General features: G+C 51.7%; 6 protein-coding genes across 6 annotated transcripts; 3 read left to right on the top strand and 3 right to left on the bottom strand.

Annotated features, from left to right (window-relative positions):
* The first annotated feature begins 5 nt into the window (after window positions 1–5).
* BD324DRAFT_623786 (TB2/DP1, HVA22 family-domain-containing protein) lies at window positions 6–1896 on the top strand. Its single transcript, XM_022015626.1, has 7 exons — window positions 6–125; window positions 235–402; window positions 464–527; window positions 577–732; window positions 779–909; window positions 949–1724; window positions 1777–1896. The coding sequence occupies exons 1-6, from the start codon at window positions 94–96 to the stop codon at window positions 1532–1534; spliced, it is 1137 nt and encodes a 378-aa protein (XP_021871902.1). The 5' UTR covers window positions 6–93; the 3' UTR covers window positions 1535–1724; window positions 1777–1896.
* Window positions 1897–1903: 7 nt separating this feature from the next.
* On the top strand, window positions 1904–2976 carry BD324DRAFT_680787 (hypothetical protein; the record flags this gene model as incomplete). The annotated part of the gene is made up of 3 exons (XM_022019095.1): window positions 1904–2164; window positions 2222–2481; window positions 2525–2976. The coding sequence occupies exons 1-3, from the start codon at window positions 2067–2069 to the stop codon at window positions 2974–2976; spliced, it is 810 nt and encodes a 269-aa protein (XP_021871903.1). The 5' UTR covers window positions 1904–2066.
* BD324DRAFT_623793 (beta-lactamase/transpeptidase-like protein) lies at window positions 2676–4381 on the bottom strand. Its single transcript, XM_022015627.1, has 4 exons — window positions 4045–4381; window positions 3652–3992; window positions 3200–3596; window positions 2676–3147 (listed from the first exon to the last, which is right to left on the bottom strand). Exons 1-4 carry the CDS (start codon window positions 4300–4302, stop codon window positions 3046–3048), a joined length of 1098 nt encoding a protein of 365 aa, XP_021871904.1. The 5' UTR covers window positions 4303–4381; the 3' UTR covers window positions 2676–3045.
* Window positions 4382–5735: 1354 nt separating this feature from the next.
* Window positions 5736–7440, top strand: BD324DRAFT_623796 (hypothetical protein). Its single transcript, XM_022015628.1, has 7 exons — window positions 5736–5890; window positions 5938–6076; window positions 6241–6576; window positions 6694–6846; window positions 6944–7112; window positions 7228–7324; window positions 7378–7440. The coding sequence occupies exons 2-5, from the start codon at window positions 6057–6059 to the stop codon at window positions 7011–7013; spliced, it is 579 nt and encodes a 192-aa protein (XP_021871905.1). The 5' UTR covers window positions 5736–5890; window positions 5938–6056; the 3' UTR covers window positions 7014–7112; window positions 7228–7324; window positions 7378–7440.
* Window positions 7441–10906: 3466 nt separating this feature from the next.
* Window positions 10907–12515, bottom strand: BD324DRAFT_623801 (hypothetical protein). The gene is made up of 2 exons (XM_022015629.1): window positions 12312–12515; window positions 10907–12258 (listed from the first exon to the last, which is right to left on the bottom strand). The coding sequence occupies exon 2, from the start codon at window positions 12189–12191 to the stop codon at window positions 11043–11045; it is 1149 nt and encodes a 382-aa protein (XP_021871906.1). The 5' UTR covers window positions 12192–12258; window positions 12312–12515; the 3' UTR covers window positions 10907–11042.
* Window positions 12516–13378: 863 nt separating this feature from the next.
* Window positions 13379–16612, bottom strand: BD324DRAFT_650461 (putative phosphatase regulatory subunit-domain-containing protein; the record flags this gene model as incomplete). The annotated part of the gene is made up of 3 exons (XM_022018148.1): window positions 13379–13807; window positions 13863–15132; window positions 15183–16612. The coding sequence occupies 3 exons, from the start codon at window positions 16610–16612 to the stop codon at window positions 13379–13381; spliced, it is 3129 nt and encodes a 1042-aa protein (XP_021871907.1).
* Between the last annotated feature and the right edge of the window lie 3292 nt (window positions 16613–19904).

The raw sequence follows: 19904 nt of genomic DNA on the forward strand, positions 1-19904 counted from the left end.
CCGCTGTCCGCTGTCCATCATCCGCATAGACTCGTCCAATCGAGCGTTGTACATATCACAGACTGTGCGAGGACAGCACGAGCGCAGGACAGGATGGTCCTTGGAATGTTGGCAAGATTAAGCTCGTGAGTGGCGAAATGGCCTGATGAATACTACCACTCAACTGGCTCGCCGCCACCAGCCTTTCCTTTCTCCGATGGCAATGAGCGGATGCTAATGACTTGCAATGGTTAGCAATGTCTGTTGCTTCTTATACCCTGCATATGCCTCTTATAAGGCCTTGTCTATGACCCCTGAGTCAAGCCCGGAAGCCATGGCACAGGTCGAGAAGTGGTTGATGTATTGGTCTGTCGTCGGAACTTGGACTGCAGTGGAGGCCGCGGTCGGATGGACGTTTACGTGGTGAGGAAAGAGCATGGACATCCGTAAGTTTACGGATATAAGCTAACAGGGATCGCTATAGGCTACCGTTCTACTCTGTCATCAAAGCCGTCGTCTTCATATATCTCTCATCACCGCAGTCAGGAGTGCGTCGACAGTACTCATCTGGTTTTGTTTCTGCTCACACGACCATAGGGATCGTCTTGGATCTATCGAACACAATTGGCTCCCTTTTTTCGTGATCATGAGACAGATATCGACGGCTTCTTAACATCTCTGAAAGGCCGGGCGGGTACCGCTGTCTCCGAGGCAATACAATGGGCTTGGAACAAAGCCAAGACGCAACTGAACGTGAGGAACAAACACCGCTTCACGGCGGCATGCTGATCGTGTCCAGGTCTCGCCGAATTCTGAGAATACGGGCAGTCATCAGCCTGCGGTCCCAACGCATCAACCACCGAGCATGCAGGATCCGGCATCTGGACCCGCTCTGCAACTCTACGGGTTATTGAGCAGATATGCTGGCCAGTGAGTCGACAAGTGTCCATCAGCCGCTGAGTGGTTCAGATACCTCCCCGTGGCGCTATCTGCTCTTCAAGCCGCTGCGGCATCCAATCGGTCTCGTCAAGATCGAGATTCGACACCCGTGGCCATGCAAGTCCCAGAATCCATGGCCATGCCCACCCCTCGAGTGAATCAAGCGGACCACACTGGGTCGCTACGTTCTAGGACATACCAACAAGCAAGCGCTCCGCAATCTCAGTCCGGTTCACATGACCCGCGTGATGATCACAACTCTTCATGGAGCCGCAGTCCTCTACCTACTCCGCCGTCTTTTGGAAACAGCCAATTTCCCGGTGGATCACCCCATCGACCTGGAATGAGCCTCCCGGGAAGTAGGGACGGTAGCGATGGGCTGTCTGCGCACTCGTCCCAGGAGAGCCTCGGACGAGCAAGTGCATCAACTAGTGCTAGCCGGTTTGGCGGAGAGAGCTATGAGCACGTCAACCGAGACGAAGTACGAAATATCTCCCAGTCCGAATTCGGGCAGGGCACGCCTACTGGAAGACCTGCGATGACTGACAAGCGACGGGGTAGCTGGTTCGGATGGGGCGGCGCAAGTCCAAATCAAGGACGCGCCAAAGCAGAGTGACAATGCATTCTGCAATCATCCATTGTACAGTAAGATCTTGTATACCTGGTGAATGAAACCTTCATTGTATTGACATCCTTTGATAGACACTGCCTGGGCTAATCAAACATTATAACAGTTCAGTGCAATTCAGATGCAACCCCTTGTCTTATCCTCGTGAGCTATAAAATGGCGCTCTCCTTCACGCATGCTGGATGAAAGGTGGTCTCAACATAGTGCTGAACTGCCTGACCACCACTTACGACCATCCCAGCATCAAGGAGAGAATGGAAATTGATCGTCTCAAAGAAGCGTATGTCGAAATGATGCGTGTCAAGCATTCGCCCCATTTGATTGGCTTCCCTCGTTACGCTCTTTTCATGGATCATTCACGGATTGAGTGCATCCCGTGTAAGCGAATCACAAGCTTCGCTAGCGGCACACACCCCAAGGTATATGAAAGGCTGTGTTTCCCACCTACGGCCTGCCCACTGCTGGGCCACTATACTCTTCCTGACCAGTAGTCTTGGACTACCAAGATCATTTGCCCATCATGCGACCTTACAAAGCCTTTGCATCTCTCGCAGCCCTCTCTACCGTGGTTGGCAGCGGCCCTATTGTGGTCGGGCGAGCTGCTAGCAGTGATAAAGGGTCTCAGCGATCGCTTTGTACCACTGCTAGCGATGGGCCGCCCTAACAGATCTCAAGCCAGCTCTATCAATTGTTGTCCGGCGCTGGCAACGCATACGCCGAGCTACGGAATGCGGAGGACAATGGCGAGCAACTCACTGGAATATACCATCACCCTAATCAGTACCGTGACAAGTACAATACTGAGGGCGACATGGCAACTGATGCCGACTTTCTCTTCATCGCTGATGATAGGAGTTTCAATCGGGTCGGAATCTCATTCATCCCCAACCTGGACATCACTGATGACAAGGGCGGCACCCACTCTGATTTTCCGAGTGATCGTTACTTTGGACGACTTAGTGCCGCTGACTGATGCAGAACTGGCAGACCCCGAGTTCTTGAAGAAATGCAAGAGGGAAAGCTTCTCAGGGACGGCGACTTTCTCTACCGAAGAGCAATGCCCCGATTCGCTGGATCCCGGATCATTGTGTATGAGGGTTGTCACCGCTCCAGTGACGGTCACCGGCGACATGCGTGTCGGACAGACAAGGAGTGTTCATGGAATGGACATGGACCCGCAATACTACGTCACTTTGGACTCTGAGGCTCTGGGCGGATCACATGAGGTGTTGGCAATCCGGCGAATGTCTGCCGGGTACCGATGGTCAGATGCAGCTTTTGATGCCAAGCTCGACAAGAATGGCAATCTATCTCTGAGCAACAAGCGTGCCATGATGACGAAAACTGGCCCTCCGCGGTCACTGATCCCATGCACTGGGCTCTCCCCTGTATCTGGGAGGTTCTGGCCTCTACTACCACTTTCAGATTGATTTGCCTCGCCCAGTCCCGGGTCTCCAAGACTACAGATACAGTGGATGCATGACACGTAGTCAGATCTCTCATCGTGACTCCAAGCTTTCGTAGATGAGGCGCTCGATATCCTTCTTTCCCTGTCTGATGTAGTCCGGTTGACCGGGGAGCATTTGCGTCGTCCAAACGACCTTGAAAGGAATTCAGCGATAGCCACAAGTCTTGAGATGTCTAAGGACTCACCGCAATTTGACTTGTAGGGTCGATCCAGTACATGGTTCCCGCTGCACCCCCCCAGCCAACACTGCCACGCTTTCTGCCCCACGTTCTCGTTGTGTTCCCTTCTCTGGGAGCATAGAGGGACATACCGGTGGTCCAATCTGCTTCTCCACTGCTGATGTCGGTATCCAAGTACCAGGACAACATCTTTTCCATGGCGGGTCTGGCTTCTTGGCTGAGAGTGCCATAGAAAAGGGATTTGACCGAGGAGTCAGATAGCAATGGGTGTGCGGGAGGTGTCACATTGGACGAGGAATCCAATGAGAGGTAGTGTCGCATCAGATGTTGAAGTAACAAGACGTAGTCACACGTTCGCGAGTAGACTCCGCCACCTCCTGCTGGGTATTCTATCTCCTCTCGTCTGAGGATGTCGGTATCAGTCTGATTCAGATCCTAGCTAGAGCAGCTGGCCTCACTTTCTTGGTAAAGTCAGAAGGTCCAACTGGCCATCCAATTTCTCCCAAGTCCAGTCTTTGGGTTCCTTGACTGTTTCTCCCGGTGCGGCGGCCCCACCTGGTCGTCCGCCAGCATCTCGGGCATATCTCAGGACTCTCAGTCGATCGTCCCAAGCCTTTCCGAAGGGGAAGAATGTCGTGCCCTTCATACCCAGAGGCCCGCACAAGCGGTCCTGAAGGAACTCTTCATATTCTCTACCTTGAGAGATGGTCGGAAACATCAAGGCCAACCACTCGGCTGAATTGCCATATTCGTAATGCGTGCCCGGAGAGAAGGTGATTGGCGTGTGAATGAGGTTTTCCTAGTAGTACTGTCAGGTACAGACCATTCGGAAGGACAAGGAACAGACTGACCACTTTACAGCTGTTCACGAATCCCTTGCCCTTCTCCGTAATTTTCTTCCATTCAGGCACCTTGTCGCCAAACTCCATACCGAACCCGCTAGATTGATTGAGCATCTGACCAAGTGTAACCGGCTTGTCATTGGTCTCAAAGATAGGCTTCTGCTCTTGGTCCAGACCCTTGAAGATCCGAGCCGCAGCTTTGTCCAGCGCAGGGTACAGCTTGCGCATGTCGGTGTCAAGCGAGATGAGGCCCTCATCCACCAACATGAGGTAGCCTGCATCATTCTTAAGCTGACCGTTTTGAAAGGGCAGTGAACGGCTCACAGGTTGAAGTCAGAAGCTTGCTAGTGCTTGCAAACCAATTCACATCTCCCCATGAGACTTGCTTGGCATCGTCGCCCTTCTCCAGCATGTCTAGCTTTCCAGCACATTCATTGAAGATGAGCTCGTTGGGAGAGGCGATGCTCAAGTACGATCCTGGGATATACTTCGTCTGCTCATTTAGTAGCTCTTTGAGCTTTCTGCTTCCTTCTGGGGTGATTGAGACTGCCATGGTAGTGGGAGGTCGGGATGAGAGACTGAGCAGGCTGTCTCCCATCTTGGCTTTTGAGTGCGGACTCTCGGATGAATATCGGCCCGGTCTTCCCGATCCCTTGGCCGATGGGACGGAGATGATGAAACCACACATCGTCTTCAGATTGACGGTCCGTTGTGGCGCTAATTGCAAAGCTCTCGCCATCTGAAGCATCGTCCGTTCTGCAGTCACCGATTGGCAGTTTCATCCTCGCGATCATCATCCCAGACGTTGCTAAACTCGGAGCCAATTTGCCATGTACTCGGATCAAGAAGGGGGGAAGTTCTTCCATTCTTGCTGATTGCATCGTGGACCCCGATATCCCCTTCCAAGCGTCTCGCTCTACTGTAGCCATCTTCACCACACATCCCCGACGATCGCTTGGGCCGGAGAAAACAATCGCGAAGATTACAGGATGGTGAGATTGTGAGGCATGATCGTACTGTATCTGTCTTTGCCAATCCTACTGTTGGCGTTGAAGAGCTCCTGTGGCCCACTGAAGGCAATGATACGGTTGGATTAGGGTCTTTCAAAAACAGCATACCTCTACATCCATTCGGGTGCCGATGATGAAGCATTCATCTCTAGATGATGGATCAAAGTGGTCTCGTCGAATCAAAAGGAGCGTGTTACGAGGGACGGATAAGAAGCTCTGTCCCGGCCGAGGATGGTCTTGGCAAGGTCTAGAGAACAATAAGCACCAATGTCCATAAGCATGGACCTTCGACCGAGCCAGGATCGTATATAGAGGGACTGCAGGTCTAGCGAGATCGATGCATTTTCTTCCCTGTAACTGTAACAGATTAACAGTCGAACTTTACCACCAAGTAGAAAGGAGAACTCACAATGTTGAGAATCAACCTTGAGGACATCCCGAAGCTCACACATGAACCACAGACCTTTGCTGCATGGAGATCTGCAGTAACAATCCAATTCCAGCTGAGTGACTGTTGGAATACGGTCGAAGGGAAGGATGTGGAGCCAGTAAGAGGAGTAGAAGGTTGGGAGACATCACCGAGCTCTGCACCATCGTCAGCGACGGCGCATGGTGGAAGGGAAGGAAATATCATAGCGGAGAGCTCGGCCGACCGCTCGGCCGACCTAGGAACGGGTGAGAGTGACTCACCCGGGTCCAGACCTCCACCAGGGGTAGTACCCCAAAGGGGATACCCGACACCGTCGACCATAGGGATGACAAGGACAAGATCCACAGGGCAAGACGGGCTGTTACCAGGCCTCCCGAGGCAAACCAGAGTACAACAACCCAATCGAGCATTGTCCCTGGAGCCCCATCAGCGTACACAAGGACAAGCAGATCAACCTCTTACTTCGGATCAAAGGAGGGAATGGATCCAGTGGCGTGCTAGGGAGAACAAAGCACAGGCCATATTGAAGGGATCGGTGTCCATGGCCATCCAGTTGGACATTGAGGATCTGTATTCGGCACATGATATGTGGATATACTGTCTAGGGATACATCAGCTCAGTATTGTGGAGAACCAAAGGATGATCAAGAAGAAGCTCTATTCGTTCGATCTCAGGAACGATGCAACCTCCAAAGAGATGGCCAAGCATGTGGAAGCCTTCTCAAGGGTCGTCATGGAAGCGAAGCTGGTTGGGATGGAACTCACAGACTTGGACAGGGCTGCAACCTTTACTGAGACCTTCCTAGCGGAGTCATTTCGTCCAGTCATCTCCGAGATCAACCAGCGACTTTCGGAGGATCGATCATGGGCTTGGGTATTGTCCAAGTATAATGCCAAAAGTGCAAGACGAAGGGCTAGACCGGTCCATCGAGATCGACGAGGAGGTTATGCTTTGATGACGCAAAGTGTACCTGGTGACAACCCCAAGACGAAGAATGATCGATCAAAGTATAGTAAAGGTCGAGAAGCGAACTCGAAGGGGATGCAGGCACCGAAAGGGAAGCGGAGTGGCTCTGACATCTTGAAGGCTCGATGCTATAACTGTGGAGAGTCAGGACACTTAAAGAGAGACTGTCCGAAGCCAGCCAAGCAAGGATACGATAGAAAGAATGACTCCAAGGACAAGGGTGTAGGAGAGATAGCCACAGGGTTACTCACCACATCGCTTAATGATATTGAGGATGCTTGGGCCATGATCACCATTGCGGAGGATCCAGCATTACATTGGGCCGACCTGTCCAATGACGAGCCGATGGACTGGCCCGATGAGGTGATACCATGGACTGGTGATGACGACCTGGAGCATAATCCCTGGACAGAGCACTCAGCATGTCTGTTAATGGATGACATAACAGTAGAAGGGGAAAGGGTAGACACCCAATGGATATTGGACAGTGGAGCTACTCACCATCTTACACCACACCGAGCCCTTCTTAAGAATGTCAGGAAGCTGGCAGCTCCGATCGAGTTTGGCCTAGCCAACAGAAGAGGATCAATGCGGGCCTGTGAGGTCGGTGACATTGAAGTAAGGATGAATAGAGGACGAAAGATAGTAATGCGAGAGGTATACCATATACCTGGAGCAAGGGTTAGCCTACTGTCAATGTCAAGACTCATAAAGCATGGATGGAGAACCAATCTCACTCAAGCAGGAGGGACGATCGATCGACAAGGGAATAGTATCCCACTCACGAAGACTGGATCACTGTGGACCACGACTTTGGGAAGGATGTCACCTTCGATCGTCATTACATCACCATACGCTATGGCCACGGTTGGTGTATCACCCCTGGAGGAAGAACATAAGCGACTTGGACATATAGGGATCGGCAAATTGCTCACATTGGGAAAAGAAGGGAAGCTTCGATATGACATAAAGGACCTAGAGAAGGACGGCTTTAAGATGACGGACTGTAAAGTCTGCATGACAAAGAAGATCATTCGAGATCCCAAGCCGGGATCGAGTCCATTACTGATCGGTGATATCGAGGGTGTTGCTATCGATGTGGATGTGGCCGGACCTCTTGACCGATCCGTGGACGGTATGGAATACTTGCTCGTCTGTATCGAACGATGGTCGAAGCTGGTGTTCCCTATACCAATATCCAGTCGAAAGGATGCCATGGACGCTATCATTGGTACAGTAGCCAAAGTCGAAAAGCAACTTGGTGTTCGAGTGAGGGTTATTCGATCCGATGGAGCTCCGGAGTTCGAGAGTGATAGAGCCAAAGAATACTACGAGGCCTCTGGAATACAGAGATATGTCAGCCCTAGGTACACTCAGGAACTCAATGGAGCGGCCGAAAGAACCATACGCACCATAAAGGATATGATGTCCTGTATGCTGATGGACTCGAACCTCCCTCACGATCACTGGTCGTATGCCGCAAGGTATGCCGGAGTTGTCTTGATGAAGACCAATGGAAGGGACGGCATACCAGCATGGACTAGGTTGACAGGTCGGAGAGAAGGGATCGACACCATCAGACGTTTTGGTGAAAGATGCTTCGTCCAAATACCAAAGGGAGCCAGAGGTGCAAGACCTAGATCGACCTTCGACGTCGACAAGGGAGCATCGGGCGTCTTGCTAGGTCAAGAACACTGGTCTAGTGGATGGATCGTCAGGCTGGATCATTCAGGGGAACTGGTACGCTCACGAGACGTCAAGAGCAGCCGGGACGGTATGATAGCAGTCCAGGCCCCAAAGGTCAAACAAGATATCAGAAGGCCCATCGAACCATATGAGCCGGCGAGCCAAGGTGTGATAGAAAGTCCAATCGATATCCCGATCGAGACCCCTGAGCCTGTACTTGAGGACAAAGAGGAACCTGTGGACAATAAGTACAAAGTCAAACCATCTTGGACATACGAGCATATACCAGAGAAGAGGGTATTCGAGGATATAGTCGTGGATGTCAATGAGCCAAGATCACTTCGAAGTCAAAGGACTGCCATGATATCATCCGAGATGGCAATGGCGACCATGAGTGATGGTGTCAAACGAGATCCCTTATCAGTGATAGAAGCCCAAGGAAGACCTGATTGGAGTCAATGGAAAGCCGCAATGGATGCTGAATTGGACTCACTAAGGAAGAAGGGGACCTGGAGAGAAGAAGTCATACCCCAAGGACGAAAGGCTATAGGCTGTAAATGGGTGTTCAAGCTGAAAAGGGACGCCAATGGAAAACCAACCAAGTATAAAGCAAGGCTGGGAGCCCAGGGCTTTACACAGGTACCAGGTGTCGACTTCGAGAACACTTTTGCACCTGTAGGAAGGTTAGCGTCACTCAGGATCATATTGGCTTTGGCTGCCAGCGAGGACATGGACCTAGTCCAAGGTGACGTGGAGACAGCTTACCTCAATGGACACATCACCAAGGAAATATATGTGCGGAAGCCGAAGGGTGTCAAATTCGAGGTACCTAGTGCGGAGCTTCGAATGCTTCGACCACTATATGGACTAAAACAGTCAGCTCATAACTGGTGGCAAGAAGTAAAGAAGAGGCTCGAGGTACTTGGATATAGAAGGCTCAATCCGGACTGGGGTGTGTACATTCGAGAGGGAGCGTCACCGGTGATCGTATTGGTGTATGTGGACGACTTCGTGGTCGCAGCAAAAGGGAATGGAGTTGCAGACCAAGCGATGGACGAGATCGGAAAAGAATGGACCATCACCAAACTAGGAGAAGTCAGCACTATCCTAGGGATGAAAGTCACTCGCGACCGAAGGCAAAGGAAGATATGGCTGAGCCAACCAGGATACATCGATGATATCATTGATAGGTTTCCCGGTGGCAAGCGATCACGACAGACACCGTTGCCAGTAGAAAAGGACAAGAGTGATAAGGAAACAGTGATGGATCCACTCACACCATATCAAGAGGTCATTGGATGCCTCCAATGGCTGTCGTCAAGCACTAGACCGGACACATCGTTCGCTTCGTCATACCTAGCGAGGTATCTATCAGCACCAACCGAGAAACATTGGGAACTGGCGATGAAGGTGATTGCTTACCTAGCCACGACTAGAACTGTCGGTATAGAGCTGGGAGGAGAAACCAAGGATCTTGAGGGCTGGGTCGATTCGGACTATGCAGGTTGTCAGGACACTCGACGATCGACCACCGGATACGTATTCAAGATCAATAACTCACCGGTGATATGGTCTAGCAAAAGACAAGCCACGGAATCCACATCGACGGTCGAAGCGGAGTATATTGCAGCATCGGAAGCTGCTAGAGAAGCGAAATGGCTCCGATCAATCATGGCAGAATTGAACCGACCGTCGAAGGGAGCGACGTCTCTATGGTGCGACAATATGGGGTCAATATCGCTCGCGAACAAGCCCTCGACTCACCAGAGGACAAAGCACATCGATGTAAAGCACCATATGCTAAGGGAACTGGTGGACATTGGGACCATTTACCTTGGATACGTCAGTACAGACCATCAACTAGCGGATATGCTCACCAAACCACTACCTACACCCCGCCATCTTGCGAATGTGAAGGGGATAGGCCTCAGGAGACCTCCTGAGGCTGGAAAAGTCAGTGGAGAAGAGTCCAGAGAGGTATATATGGCTGGTATGGTGACGAGACGGAAGAACGACCGTGCACAATGTCGCCACCCACCAAAATCGGTCTCTGAAGACGCTAGAGGTACCAAAACGGTCACAGAAGAGCGTAGAAGAGATCTGGAGCGTCGGTTCTATGCTGAGGAGCGTGAGAGGGATCAAAAGCGAGCTCACGATCGAAAGAAAGATGAAGAAAGGTCAAGGATGACGGTGGCAAGACCGTCGTCAAGCGCCAAGAACGATCGATCGGCGTTATATATATCACCGAATATGGACGATCGTGGCGGATCTACTCATCGTCGACTTCCATTGATATTGGACTACTCTATACGACCTGCATCGACAGTGAGGCCAGATGACACCTCCGGAAGGCTCGAATGGCAATGGGAACAGTTCCCAGATGGATCTAGGAGACTTAGGGATCGAGTGGATCGAAGGTTTGAGTACTATACCCAGTTGGGACGACACAGCATCTGTCACAACGAGGGAAAGCAGTATCTAGTGGTAAAAGCATCTATCTCGAGAGGGAGTGTTACGAGGGACGGATAAGAAGCTCTGTCCCGGCCGAAAATGGTCTTGGCAAGGTCTAGAGAACAATAAGCACCAATGTCCATAAGCATGGACCTTCGACCAAGCCAGGATCGTATATAGAGGGACTGCAGGTCTAGCGAGATCGATGCATTTTCTTCCCTGTAACTGTAACAGAGCGTATAATCAAGACAGAAATGGACAGGACGGTGAGGCTGTTGGTTCATGATGGGAGGGCCGGAAGGTTTTGTACCCACGCTGCGTTTGAGAAACCCATGCATGCTGTTGAGACTCTCGTGTTTGCAAGAATCCAGACTTGAGAGGCTCTGATCTGCTCTCTGAATGTCTGATAGTGAATATGCACAACAGCGGAACGACATCCTTCCAGAACCGGCACTGCCTCGCTTCAGTCTGCCTCCTCAGGACACACCAATCTCATGAAATCTTCCTCCCTGTCCTCAGCTTGTGCCTCACTCCAGATGTCCAACTTGACACAGGCTCTCCATAAGTCTCCGAGGTCCTCGAAGGTGTCGAAGGGGACATGCACGAATTCGAACCATTCCTCTGGAACGCTTTCGAGTTGATCTACCGAGACAGGCTCGGTAGGGAAGTAGTTTGTTATGTTTCTGAAATTTTCCAGAGGACTGAGGACAAGCCACACGGGTCCTCGAAGTGAAACCTTGTGATTGCATCCCTTGTCGGTCATATACGCTGAGATTATCTCGTATCCTACCTCCTTCCACCACACGCTCCTCAGTACCGATGGTAGGTCCCACACAATTCGACCCGAGATGACCATTCGGAATTTTTCGCTTGGCAACAAAGGGCAAGGGATTGGAACGTCGTAGCTTTCGAGACGTTCCGTATCCCATCGTAGAGAAAGAGTCTCCACGATCTTATCTCTGGACTCGCCCCAGATACCCCAGTCGTACCACTCTTCAGCAAGATTTTGAGCCTGCCATTGCAGATGGCGCGCTTGGAAGCAGCTGAACACCATGTTTAGCCAGATAACGGAGCCATCATAAATGTCGATCGTTTCAACTCGAAGTGTGTCGAGTGCGATCAGCTCCCTTAACTCAGGAGGATTGTCAGTGAGGGGCTGCCAATACTCCAACTCGGAAGGTCCTTTCTTTTCTGCCGATGTGTGATACCAGGATTCTAGATCAATGTCAAGATGTCGCATGCAAGCGAGGTAGAACTCGTACCGCTGGCTCTTGGCACAATTCTGCCCAGCATCTGATGAGGACTCTCGCTTTTGAGAGACCGCCTGTAGACCAGATAGGAGCGCGAGCACCGCTTCTGGCGATCTGAGTTTCACACAATGCCATCGCCTTGGAACGACGGCGTGGAAGCAGGTGCTGTTGGCGAGGGCGAAGGACTCAGTGTCGGTGGTGTCTCCCTCATCGATCAGAATCCTCGCAATGTTACCGAAGATCTCCGCGTTGAATGGTCGAGGCGTTGAGAGTGGAGGATTTGGTGAGCGGGGGCGTTTACGTGGGATGGTGAGCCTTCGCCAACCTGGTTCGGTGGAGGGGGTGATTGGTTTCTTCGGCATCCTCACATGAGATGGTCCTGTAGGGCCAGAATAGACGAAGAAGGAAGGAGAGTGAGAGAGTGAGAGAGTGAGTATGTAGGAGACGGTATCGATGGCAACGCCAAGTTGACGACCGACGAGCTAGTGAATTGTTGTTGGTTCAAGTGTCGCCACGCCACACAACGAACGCACCTTTCTGGGATAATAGGGCGGCGTCGCACTTTCGCATCGTGACAATGCACAATCTCTCATCGTCTCATTGTAATCCTCGGTTACTGTATAAAGAACGGATGGCTCTCCTATGATTGGCAAGCTTGATCGATTCACTGGCGACCCACCCACCCCAGACGTAAGCCATTGTTACACTGTGATGCATGAAACGGTATGAACAGGTATGAAAACAGAGGGATCATCAAGCATCGAGCTTGATTGTCCTCGACCAAGCGATCTCCAGCGTGGTCAGAGACGTAATATATATATGGGTAGAGGGGGAGGGGGGTGGGGAGGTGCAAAGAAAGAAACCCAAAGTCTATCAATTCCGAAAACGGTCCGGCGTACAGCGCCTTGAAAACGTTTCGACGTGTATGGTTGAAATGTCATGCGGGGAGCGGGCGAGATAAGGGAAGCGGCAGGTGTGGGGAAAGGTTGATCGGGTAAATCGTACAGGTTCCAAGTCCAGACGTTGTTTGTCGAAACGAGGAGTTTCTATTCGTACAGTGCAGAGGGTGCGTTCTTTGATATATCGATGCAGTTGGAGGGTGTTTATATTGAATTCTTCCCAGTCGAGCGAAATAATAGTGAGAAAAAGAAAGCGACACAGTTGTGGAGTGAAAGAGAGAAAGAGAGACGCTAGTGGGTTCCAACACAAAAGAGACTCCCAAAGTCTGAAAAAAGCGGCTACAGGCGAGTGGTTTGGAGTTGTAGGTGTGAGAGTGATTGGTGGACACAGTAAAGTCGTTGAAGAAAAGTAAAAACCAAAGGTGAGAAAAGGCGATACACTTGTTGTTGGTGGATCCAGTATCCGATCCGTGGCGTCTCAAGGCGTCAAGAGGTTGTTTGTCGAGTGTATACGCTAGCGAAACGAAAGGCGATATGAAAACAGGTGACAAGAGTTTGTCACAACAAGAAAAGTGAAAGGGTTCGGTCGACTTGATGTATCGTAAAAGGGGGTTTTGGCGTGTCGAGCAAATTGTGAACGGATGCACTGCCTAGTTTGCGAGTCCGGGCGAAGGCGTCTGCTGAACATCATGGGCTCTCCAGATACCTCCAGCACCAGTGGTCGAAGGGGGTGAGGCTCTAGGCGTGAGATTTCCAGGTCCTCCGTCTCCTTCCACGATACCAGGTGGAATTTTGATCGCTCCGGGAGACCTTAGACGAGGTTCAAACGTCTCCTCCTCATCCCTGATATTGGTCAAGAATCTGAAAGCATCGGCTTCGTGATTGTATTCTTGAGGCGTGGGAGTCGACCGAGGTGATCGGTTACGGTTAGGACCTCCATTCCCAGGATAAAAGTATCCAGACGGGCTATTGCTTCCACTGGTGGAGAATTGAGTCCGAGGGTTACGGAATGGCTGATTGTAGGCATTCTCTTCCATTGGGGTGGCGCCAGGGGATCGGAAAAAGCAGAACTTTTCAATCTGATGGGTGGTCCGTCCCTCAGCGCAATTCGATGACATGACTTCCGTGACTCACTAGCTCCTGATACCTCTGATCTAGGTCCAATGACCTGCCTCTCTCGACCGAAGGATCATTGTCATGATCGAGGTTCGTCAAATCCGCTACACTGCTATCCATGGACATGGTGTTGACAGGACTAGAGTCGCCTGTCGAAGCGCTAGGCGATGGCGAGCCGAGCTCAAGAGTATTTGGCAAACCCATTCGAGGAGAAGGCGGCGAAGACAGATTGGAGGACAAAGGTGTGCTCTCCTCCTCAGTCTCAGTGCTGTCCTGCTCCGCGGCGTCTCTCAAAGCTTGTAGATTCCCAGTGGATCGTTTGAGTGTTAATGGCCGGGAGACAGGAGATGATCCGCCGGATCCTTCACCCTCGCTCCCATCCTCTGGTAGACCGACGGGAGACCTTGATCCAGCTAGCGGTGTCGAATCTCCATCGGATGCCACTCGCGTAGTATCGGGACTCTCGTATCCGCTCATGTCCGATGTGTCATCCGAGGACGCAGCAGGCGCTCCAGGTGCGCCGTCCGTGTCCAGCTTCTCGACTGCCTTGCTGAACGACTCCCATGATCCAGTCTTGCTGCCGCTCCAGCTAGCTGATCGAATGTGATCCGAATCAGCTTCAGGCGGAGCCAAAGTCGCCAATTGACCGCCCATGACGTTCATTGTCGAGCGCATCTCAGGTGTCGTGACCTCTTCCAGCGGGCGAGTAGTCCGAACTTCGGGCGAGTGAACAGGTGTAGAGGGTGCACAGTACTTTGAGAGCGAGAGATGGGTGTGGACGTCAGGTGGGCCTGGAGCTTTGAAGGAAGCGGCAGGAGGTGGAGATAGACTGGGCGAGTCGACTCGAGATGGAGTTTCATCCATCAGATTCGCAGAGAAACGAGGAAACACCCAATCACGAGGACCAGTCGAGTGTTGGGATCGAGGAGGAACACCGAAAGCCTTATTCATATCAGCTCCACTGGACCCCAGAGGTGAGGCGGCACGATGACGAGCTCCATGCAATCCCGAGGCAAAGTTGGCGCCTAGTGAAGGTGGCGTAGAGTTTCGCACAGCACGGCGCGGAGGAGCCTTTTTGAAGGTGAAGTTGTAGTTGATTCCATTGTTGGAATCCCACCATTCTTTGCCGTCGACTGAGAATCGGACACAAAGGATCAACTGGCGTTCTTCAAGCTTGCGTTTGTAATCGTCAAGCTTGATGGAGAAGCTGAAACGATCCCATCCTTCGTCTCCAGTAGTGCTCGAGGGAATATGACAGACATGGTTGGCAGAGACCTCGGAGACGGTTCTGGACAGGGTCAGCACGACGACACCCCCTACCTCCGGTGAGCAACTCACTGCCAGTGGTCAAGGGTGAACCTCACAGCGACCCATTTGTTGAAGGATACATTTCGAACGACAGCAGTTCCTTTTAGCGCCAAAGGGCCCGGCGTGGCCATGTCGACGCGTTCTAGCACCACATGCTCGCTTCCCAAGACACTCCTGGCGTCTGGTGAAAAGTCTACGCGGATTCGAGGGACGCGACTGCCGCCTTCCATGACGATGCGTTCGGCCTCATCAATAGCCCTCGCAGCGGCATTTCGTCGCGTTCGGAACTGAACAAAGTCAGAAGCATCTGTATCATTCTCCGTCTCGGTCTCGGTCATGTTTTCCTGTCCTAATTGGACAGGTCGCTGTTCCTTGAGGAAGGTGATGACATTCTCCAGCGTTCCAGGTTCGTCATCATCGTCGCCGGCGAATCGTACTGATTTCGATCGCTCTTCGCCAAAAGGGCGTCCTCCTTCGTGATCGGAAGGATCATCGTGCTCTTCTTCGGGCTGTCTCGACAAGTCAGGTGTAGACATGGATCGGACTTTGAGGGAGGGCTTGACGACTTCACCAGACTTCTTTCGGATCATGGATGAAGGACGAGCAGGTGGTTCGAGCGATTGACCCCTTCCATTGTTCGAAGAAGAAGAAGGAAGGTCGATCGAGAGGGAAGATGCATGTGCCGAGACGGTCCGTTGACCATTGTGAGATCCACGTCTGCCCATCATGGTGGGACGTGAGGGCGTGTCAGAGAATGTTCGAGGTGACGACAGATGAATGGTGCGATGACTGGGTGGGGGCTCGAATGGAGGGAAAGGAATTGTCGCGATTGCATTTTCCTTGTCATCCTCTTCCTTTTTGATTGACGCGACTTTGGTGGGTGATCCTTCGGGTGAGGATGAGATGGGAAGTGATCGCGGTTCGTCGGCAGGCGTGGGAGGAAGTGACGATTCGATGGTCGATGTAGAGTCCATTGAGTCCTTCAACGTTCTCGTTAAACCCGGGATCGGCTTCTCGGGCGAAGGTTCAAGTTTCAGTCCCAAGCCAGTACTCTCACTCGTCGTTGTGTCTGCCTGTAATTCGGGTCGAGAAGGCAGACCAGTGACGCCAAGAGCGGTTTTGGGCGTCGACGCGGGTGGTGTCGAAGCACTGCGTCGACTGGGCAATCCATCGACTGGAGTGGAAGGACCAGACACGTTTTCCGCATTGGCTGCTGACGAGGGTCCGGCGTGATTACTATAACTCGATGTCCTAGACGCCGCGGGTGATCTCGTCCTCCCATTTGGCATTCTCTGACCGCTTGATGATCGTCTAGGGATTGGCATAGGGGTGTGAAGAACTGATTTCCTGTCACGGTAGGGGTCTTGATCATAGTAGTGATGTAACCATGAATTGTGACCGTGAACGACGGTCTCTTTGACGGGTGAGGGGACGGGTGAGGTGGGATTTGAGTATGGCATGGTGAGAGGTAGGGAGGGGGGGGGTTAAAGGTTGATTCGATACAGGTTCCAAAGAAGGGGGTCCTAGCTAGCTACAGAAGTCCGAGTCAGTGTCGTGTCGAAGTGGGTGGTGAATGACAAAAGTCGGAGATGGGCTACAAGCAAAGATGACGGAGGAGGAGGAGGAAGCAAAGCGGCAGCAGCGAGGTCAAGGTGAGAACCGAGACATGATGGATGAGGCGACGAGGGCAAAAGGGTAAGGGAAGGGTAAACCGGATGAATGAATGAAGGAGTGGTGGTGGGTGGCAGCAGCCTCCGTCGTCGTCGTCGTTGCTGCTGCTGCTGCTGCTGCCCAACAGAGTACGAGACGAGAGAGAAAGGTGTCGAGGTTGAAGGTCGATGATGAGCAAAGCGAAAGAGACAAAAAAGAGAGAGAGGGTGGTGGATGCCCAAACGCGGCAACTGGGCTGTTTTTTTTTTCTGGCTCTTGGGTGGAAAAAAAGACGCAAGAGAGAAACGCGCGAGATGACGTACAGGCGTAGTGAGTAAGAAATCCAGCAAAAGTGAAAGTGTAGATAGATAGGAGGGGGCGTGGATCGACCACAAGTGTGTGTTTGTAGGTGAGAGGATGGATTGGGATGGTGGTTAGGTATAGAGGAGATGGGATGAAGAGACACAGGATGATGGAGGAGGAAGCAGCGGATAAAATAAAAAGTCAAAAAGATAACCCAAAAACCCTGTTGCTGCCGCCGCCGCCGCCGCCCACGTCCGAGAGGAGTGAATTTTAAAAATAAGAAGATTGGGTCTGGAACTAGTAGCAGCAGCAGCGACTATAGAGAGTAGCCCAGAGCCCAATGAAGGATAACGAGAACGGTTCGGTGGATGTGTGGCAGAGATCGAAACAGAGATGATAGCACTTACCAATGAGTATACTGAACAGGGGGAGTGGAGCTGTATGGATGATCCAAGTGAGCTTGAGCGGGCTACAGAGTGAAACGAGCAGCCATAACAGACAAGGAGGGGAAAGACAAGGGGGTGGTTCACGATGAGTGATGGTGAGGACAAGGACGATGGCGATGGCGACAGACAGTGATAGGAACCAAGGGATTATATGAGCAGATCCAACAGATGAAGTTGACAAGAAATGGAGAGTGGAGTGATAAAGAAAGACCGAAGAAGTCAGCGCCTGTGTGTATGTGTGTGTGTGATTGATACGAAGGAGGGTCGAAGGATGCACGGGGTTGAAAGGAAGGTTACGGTGGGATGACAGTGGACGTGGACGCGTTGTTGTCGTCGTTGTCGTCTTTTGTGCAAGTGAAAGGAAGGGTTGTGGGATGCAGTGTACCAAGGCAAAAAGTGTCGAGAGGCGAGCGAGGGGGAGATATAGTGGTGGATCACTGAATCAAAAGATTCACTCACCTGGACAACAAAGAGCTCAGAGACTATGAGCTTGATTCGCTGGCTTAAGCCGCCGCCGTCGTCGTCGACGATACAGTAGCACACGCTGTACAACGGTAAGATGAGCGAATGAGAAACGATGGACTCGTATGTGGAGAAGGAGAACGTGGAGAAATGATCGTCAGGGGAGGAAAGGGAGTGAATGGAATGCAAGATATTGTGGGCGTCGTTACACCAAGAAAAATGGAGCCTCTGCGGGTGAAGAAGGGGTTGGATCGGTCAGATGGAGGTTGCACAGGCCAAATAATGGCTACAACCAGCACTGACGTGATGTGTTTGTGTGTGGATGTGGGTGTAGCGGGTGTGTGCGTGTGTGTGTGTGCGAGAACGAAGACGAGATGGGGTTCACAAAAGCGTGGGGAATTAGATCGGAGCGGCCAGAACTTACCAAGCAACACGGTCTGATGGCGGTCGGACGTCAAGGTCCAGATTTCTCCTGTCGAAAAGGTCGATGCGGTTGACAAGCCTTTCTCAGAGTGAAATTGAAAGTATGATTGATCGTCCAACAGCTTGGCTTCGATGATGGGCGAGGAATTCGGCGGCGCGTCAAAAAGAAGGGGAGGGTGGTGCTAGTTCAACTAAAGCCTTAGCTCAAACGGCGATGGTGGTGCCCGAGGACCTGTCCGCGTGATGTTGGAAGTGGGACTCTGGTGTTGCTCCTTCGTCTCCTTCTTTGGTCAGATCACCGCTGGGCAACCTTTTTTTTCCCTTGGGGCAGACTCGGTTCCTCGTGATGCCTGCGACCCGTTCGTTGTCCTCGTGACCTTGAATTTTGACCCCCAAGTCTATCTCTATCTCTTTTTCTCCTCCTTGTGTCCGTGGAGGGTGAAGGTGAGCCCCAAGGGGTCGTCGTCCGAATGGTGCCACACTTGGGGTGTATGGGAGCGAGACGACTGGTTCGGTATCGAGGATGTTCAGTGATCACTCCAATTCCAAAACGATACGACTGTGACGATGAGACTGGCCGACACTGAAGTGAGACCCTTGGGGGGGATGAAAAAGTGGTGAAGAGCTGCCAGATGTCTGAGACGAGACTCGAACTGATTCCGGCTGAAAGAGAGAGAGTCAGACAAAGAGGTTCTCGTAGGAATATGTCTGACGCTGATTGGGAGGCAGAGAGCAGATGAATGGTGGACAGAAGAGAGACGAGCTCTCTCGGTATGAACAGGATTACGAGGTGATAGACGAGAGCGAGGTGCCGTGCTCAGGGCTGTGTGAAAATGTGACAATAGGGAAGAGCAAAGAGTTGATCACTTGACCAGGGGAGTAAAAAAAAATACCAGAGTCATTGTGTTGAATGACTCACATGGATGGTAGTCCGCAAGGAAGTCTCAGGTGCTGATGAGGCTCAAGCCGACGATCTCCACTCGAGCCTCACCGCTCTGCAAGCTTTATCCAAATCGATCCGCTTTCAAGATCCTACTGCCCGACTCTGCAGATCTTCGACCTCTTTGATCCTTATCTCTTTATGTGTTTGATAGCTTCCTCCGTACGACGGCTTCCGTCCTGACTACAGTGACTTTTTTTGGAACCTGTGTCACCAACGGTCCTCGTCCGCAAGTGTATGTTGTGATTGTTGTTGAGCAAAAGACGTCGTCCACAAGTACAAGACGCTCCTGACCAAGCCTCTTCAGCGGGGCTCTGAAAGGGTATGAAAGTGTGGAGACCAGGTCCAGGGAAAAGGAAAAGAAGGCGGAAGGAAGTTGTCTATGGTCCACGGAAAATGTTGGTTAAAATTCTACACACCCAGTTTCTGCTTTTCTCATGATGATCATGAACTCTATTCGCTGGCTCTCCCTGGCTCTTACTCAAGTCCGATCCCAAGGACCTGGCTGCAGTACATCAGATTTCTCTC

The sequence above is a fragment of the Kockovaella imperatae genome (genome assembly GCF_002102565.1).
Source record: "Kockovaella imperatae strain NRRL Y-17943 chromosome Unknown BD324scaffold_5, whole genome shotgun sequence".
Classification (NCBI taxonomy): Eukaryota; Fungi; Basidiomycota; class Tremellomycetes; order Tremellales; family Cuniculitremaceae; genus Kockovaella; species Kockovaella imperatae.